This window comes from Durio zibethinus, chromosome 1 (assembly GCF_047325235.1).
Source record: "Durio zibethinus cultivar Kanyao isolate XHJ-2024 chromosome 1, ASM4732523v1, whole genome shotgun sequence".
Classification (NCBI taxonomy): domain Eukaryota; kingdom Viridiplantae; phylum Streptophyta; class Magnoliopsida; order Malvales; family Malvaceae; genus Durio; species Durio zibethinus.
Genome location: NC_143162.1, coordinates 10493452 through 10499387, shown reverse-complemented (window position 1 = coordinate 10499387; position 5936 = coordinate 10493452). Strand labels below are relative to the sequence as shown.

Genomic DNA, 5936 nt, shown 5'->3' with positions numbered 1-5936 from the left:
CCCTTTAATTAATTGAAAGATAAAGGTTCAGTTTTGACCATAAAATTCTAAAACCTTTTTCTTCAATAATACATAACCGATTGAATTGACTTGTACCAAACTCACAAGGAAAAAGGCCCGAGTCACAAGCAACCTCTTTTGACCCAACATCTACGCCAGCTTCACATTTCGTGCTGGACTCTCTCTAGCTTACGTAATTTATTGATTATTAATCTTGCATCTCCCAACGCTATTTGTTTTCAAATTTATATTTAATGTAATATTAATCTATAAATTTTTTATATTATTAATAAAGTAGGTGATGTTCATTCGTTAATAATATTTTATTAAAAAATTTAAATTTTTATATATTTATAAAAATTAATAAAAATATATATTTATTTATTAGTAAGTTGACATTGTGTAGTGTGTTTATTTTTTTATTGTTTTGTAAGCTTTCGAACTTGGAATCTAAAATCTTCCTTCCGTAGGTGATCATTGGTGTGCTAATTCAAAGATATGCTTCTTTTGTCGGTAATCTTTTCCCCCTCGGTGGGGTTTCCATTGTGACTGCGACTGCATCCTACTATCTCCAACTGAAACATGGAAAGTGGAAAATCTGGCAATCATGTCTACTTCCTAAGGCCTCGAATTATCATAAAAATAAAAGTTAATGTTTTATGTAATATATGTATGGCAATATAGACAAAGAAAAACTTTTAACCCAAATTCGGACTTCATTTGATAAACTGAAAATTTACACTTGAGAGAATCTGTAAGGAATGAAAAGTTAAAAAGAAAATGCGAGAAAATGTTGTTACAAGCCAACACAATTTCTTGAGGTTGTAATTCCGCCATCCACAACAAGATTATGGCCACTGACATATTGAGATTCTTCGCTCGCAAGATACAGAGCAGCCTCAGCAACGTCTTTAGCCCTCAGAGTTGGACCTTTCAAGTTGGCAAGCCCTCGCACAAACTCCTCCATCTTCTCCATTTCTTGCTGGCAAGGAATCCCAAAGTTGATGTCGCGTTCCTCTTCTTCATCATCGCTTCTCCATGCATTAACAAGCATGGATGTAGCCACTCCAAATGGAGATATACAATTCACTCTAATCCCATACCGGCCTAATTCACAAGCTGCGTTCTTTGTCAACCCAACAATGGCGTGCTTCGAAGCTGTGTAAGCATGTGGACCGAGGCCTCCCATGACTCCAGCCACACTAGCAGTGGAAATGATGCACCCACCACCCCTCGGAATCATTGCACGTGCCGCATGCTTGATTCCCAGTGCCATTCCTCTCACGTTCACTCGCATTACATTATCGAACTCATCGATGTCAAAATCAACAATGCTCTTGTGTTTTTTCTGATTTCCTAGCACCCCAGCATTGTTAAAAAGTATATCAAGCTGCCCGTAGCGGGAAATTGTTGAATTTACTAAGTTTTCAATGTCTTCTTCCAGGCTAACATCGCAATGAACAAACGTGACTGAAGGAGACAAATAATTAGCAAGCGCAGCTCCAAGTATGTCCTCAACATCTGCAATGACTACTTTGGCACCATGTCTGGCAAAAAGCCTCACTGTTGCCTCTCCAATCCCTCTAGCGCCTCCTGTCACAATTGCAATTTTTCCGTCCAACCTGTATGATTGCAACAGAAAGATTTAATTGATTTCTTGTGTAATCTAATGTGGATGCTCTCCTTTCCGAAAATTTCCATTGCAAAATTGAAGGATGTATAAGTATGCAAGAAAATCAAGGGTCCTCAGAGGTGTCCAAGATATAGACAGTAATGTATTACAAGATAAGCATTATGATTTTGTCCAGATAGCCAAGCATGTTATATGCGTTTTAATTTCCAAGTTGCAGGCTTTTCTGCAGATTAAGTGCCTAGTGTTTAATAACAAATAAAGAGGAGTAGTGCAGCGGGGAAATGTGGAAATGTGAAGAAGGCAAAAAGCTATACCTTTTTGGATGAGGAGAAGAATTGTTTTCTCTTCCCAAGAGATGGAGGCCTTGAAGGCTTTTCTCGGGCATCACTTGAGCAGGCATGGTTTATATTCTGGAAGCGAAAGGAAAATGTAGAGAGAAAATTGTGTGTGTGAGGGAGAGAGAGAGAGAGAGAGAGAATAGAATAAAATTGCTGTTTCTTGTTAGCAGGAGAAATGAAGAGATTTATAGCCAGAGGAATGAAGGTTAGTAATGGAGTTTCGGGGATGAGCTGTTCTCTATGAGGAGACTTTTCTAGGCAACTTCCTAAACCTCATTTGTCTGTCGAGGACAAAATTTCTTCCATGTAATGGTAATAGATAAACGGATATCCTATAGTGGTCTACGCATGCCTCCCATCTGTCCTGCTTACGGGGATCATACGCTCATTACTCCCACAAAACCTTCTCAAAAACACATACTCCCCCAACTTCAGTTATTAAAATTCTTTTTCTTTGTTTGCTAATAAAAAATTATTAAGAATCTTCTGTTACCAATATTACTTCTAATTTACACCCTTAATGTTTGTTTTCCAGTCACAGTTTTCACCCAAAGGCAAAAGGAAAAAATAAGAAAGTTTTACAACCTTCCCTTGTTTGGGACCATGGCTAGCTCTGGTCAAACATCTACATATCAGTCTATATGATCATCAAGGTCCAAATGGTTATTAATAAACTAAAACCACAATATAATAACGAGGAAACCAAATGTGTAAAATAGTAGTTGTACAAGTAATTAAAAAGGAGCAAGTCTCAGCCTGGGCAAAGACATGGCTGAAGAAATTAATAAGTTGAAGGAAGCAATATATCTGAAACAAATAAGCTGCGGTTGTTTATTAAACTGGAAAGCAGAATTCACAAATTACCCCTGCAATTATTGTTACTTCTATCCATTTATAAAAAGTTTGCATCAACAGGACACTAAATGATCAACTATGTTCACAAACTTTCCTCTTCTATTGTTGCAGATATTAAAACCTCCTCTCTGGCCTTAAGAGCATTGCTGGGAGTGGGGGCTTAGTAAATAGGGACCTACCATAATGCTTGGGGATTGTGCGCCTCAATGTTTTCATAGAGTGATTTTTTCATTGTTGTAGCAGCATCTGCTTCTTCTTTGGATTAAAAAAAGAAAATAATAATAGTATAACAGTCATACTGAGACATCCATCTTGGACTTGTTTTTGATGATTTTTTAAGTGGTTGTCATAAATAGATGCCACAAAAAAAAAAAAAAAGAAGCCTCAAGTTTATGACCAAATCTGGCCTGTTTCAGGCTCAATTTGTCAAATCTTCGCTGCCTTAGACTGATCAATTCGCCGCTGAACTTTTTTTCTGCACTTAACTCAGACAGGTCATTGGGTATATAAACAATATCTCTGCCCATATTCTGGAGAGGGTAAGCCAGACTGGCTAGCCTGAGAAGGAATATATGTGTTCTCATACCATGCACATCCAATGAGAAAGATATTGGTGAATAAACAAGGACCTGGATATCGAGTTGGTCAAAGAAATAACAATAAAGACCTCAAATGTTGGGGCCTATCATTATTTTGATTATTCATTTTATATTTAAAACACTTGTCAATACTAAACTGATTATTAAATGATCATGAAAAAGAATCATAACGTTTTATGAATAGTTTAATAGGATTAAAGGCACAAACACATCAAACCAGAACAGATTAATCCATTTCCCTGCCTTGTGTTGCAGTTACCAAAGGACCTGCAATATTATTAGTTCTCTACACCGCTTACCAACATTAATTTTCATTTGAGCTTGTTATTAGAACTTATTTTTATGATATTTAATCAGACGTAGTGGAAGCCATCGCTTAGAGACATTAAAGGGACCACTAGCCTAACCAAATTTGATATTACCTAAGGCATACCCTGCATCCAACAGTTCAAGCTTATCCTAATAGAAAATAAGACAAACTGATTTAAAAACACTTAGAACGGAATCTTGAAATATGTTAGGGACCATATATATACAGATAAAGCTTTCACAAAGCATGCAGCAAAGATAAAGAAAAATGCAATTTTATCTTAGTTTAACTTCACTGAGAATTTTCAATTTAAGCTATTAAGGCAGTTTGGGCATGTGAAGTGGGCAGGGGCAGGCCTGTAATCCCATGTACATATATGGAAATGAAGGAGGTGAGCATATGGAGACTAGCGGTTTAAGAAGATAGGAATAGATGTGGCTGGGATCTCTTGGCCTTGGAGATTAACTAGTTGTGGTGGTTTTGAAGGTTAATTACTGTAAACTCGATTGACAGTGGTGCATGGTTAGAACGGAGCTGAGACATGCATATATATGGTGTAATCAAATGTATATAGTTACCTCTGCAGGGTTTGTTTCATCAGACGAGATCAGATCTAGGATTCAAATAGCGTCGCAATAGTGGTATAACGGCTGCTATTTAGCGGAATCGGCACCCACCGCCACCGCTATTCAACCAATATTGGGTGTAAAGAAAATTCACATTTTTAGTGGTTCATTGCGGTCAGCAATAGCAGGACGCAACTGGCTGTATTTTCATTTTTTTTTTGTGAAGAATTTTTTTTTCATCATCAAGCATTAAAATTTCAAATTTTAACAAAGTAAAGCCTCAAACACAAGAAACAAATCCTAGATTTATAATGACTTAGTAAAAAAACAAGCTCAATAAAAAATCAAGAAAATTCTGTTGAAATCAAGTAATAATAAAACACTTAAATTTACCTTTTCTTTCATATTTGCCTGCAAATTTGTGTTGTATAGGGCTTAGAAAAACTTAGACTTTAGAAAGATTTTGCTTGAAACTTTAAAATTTTAAAATTTCATTTATAAGCACTCTGTGGGCGTGGATTTCGGACTGTGCTAGTTGGATCCAAAAAGGAATCAGATGAGTCATTGGGTGGAAAGTTGGATGAAGGTGGAAGCTTGGAGGTTGGTTGGTTGCCATGATTGGTGGATGATTTGCGAAATGCAAAGATTGAGAAAAAAATGAAAGAAGTTTGAGTGGAAAGATTTGGAGAATGCAGGGGATTTTTGAAAGAAATATTTGAGTGAAGTGAAGAGTTTGGTAGGCATCGGTCAATGCTTGAGCAAATAAAAATATATTTTTTTATAAATTTAGGGGCAACATTTTGGAGAGAAATAATTGGATAAAATTAAAAAATTTTGAGAATTAATTTTAACTGAAAAATTTGAGATGAAAGAGTTTGATATAAATTTGAAAGGTATATTATATCATACTTTAGATGAAAAAAAATAAAATATTAAATGATTAATCTATTAATTTGATTTTTTATTTCTATTTTTATTGGGATTTTATTAATGATTTTATTGTTTTAATATTTGTATGTTGTTAATTTTCTAAATGTGAATATTTTAGTATAATATTAAAAAATTGTAAATAATTTTTTTATATAAATAAAATAAGATCAAGTGTCATTAATTACTTTAAAATTCATGAAAAAAAAATTTATGATTATAATTATAATTACTATGTTTTATAACAAGTTGTGCAAATTTTAAAAAAATTCACAACCACGATAACTGTAATGACCGCGATGATATCTGTTATATCCGCAATCGCGATAAACGTAACTCGATCGAAAACGTGTCTACGACCGTAATTTGAATCCCTGATCAGATAGATGGGAATAGAAGCTAATTATAAATTTGATCAATGTGGATGTGGCCTTCACTTCCAAATTCCAATAATGCATAAAAATGTTTGGAAGTTTACAACTCATAAGTTGGACAAAGACAATACCTTGACAAAAACAATGATCTTAGCTGACATTGAGTTACATAAGACAGATAGTCTTAATTATATTCTCGTTGGGGCAAGTAGTACTAGTACATATATATACATGTTTTGTAATTGCAAGTTGTGGGAATATAGATATTCCAGAATGGGAATCAAAGCCAATAATAGATTTAGATGCTCTCTTAGATTTAACTCAAATAGCAAGA

General features: G+C 34.9%; 1 protein-coding gene across 1 annotated transcript; it reads right to left on the bottom strand.

Annotated features, from left to right (window-relative positions):
- Positions 1-677: 677 nt before the first annotated feature.
- Positions 678-2211, bottom strand: LOC111311151 (short-chain dehydrogenase reductase 2a-like). Its single transcript, XM_022910522.2, has 2 exons — positions 1948-2211; positions 678-1622 (listed from the first exon to the last, which is right to left on the bottom strand). The coding sequence occupies exons 1-2, from the start codon at positions 2031-2033 to the stop codon at positions 797-799; spliced, it is 912 nt and encodes a 303-aa protein (XP_022766257.1). The 5' UTR covers positions 2034-2211; the 3' UTR covers positions 678-796.
- Between the last annotated feature and the right edge of the window lie 3725 nt (positions 2212-5936).

Excerpts from the sequence above, each read along its gene's own strand:
- LOC111311151 (XM_022910522.2), bottom strand. The coding sequence starts at position 2,033 with ATGCCTGCTCAAGTGATGCCCGAGAAAAGCCTTCAAGGCCTCCATCTC. Across the intron at positions 1,623-1,947 it reads TCTTCTCCTCATCCAAAAAG|GTTGGACGGAAAAATTGCAA; the intron begins GTATAGCTTTTT and ends GCAATCATACAG.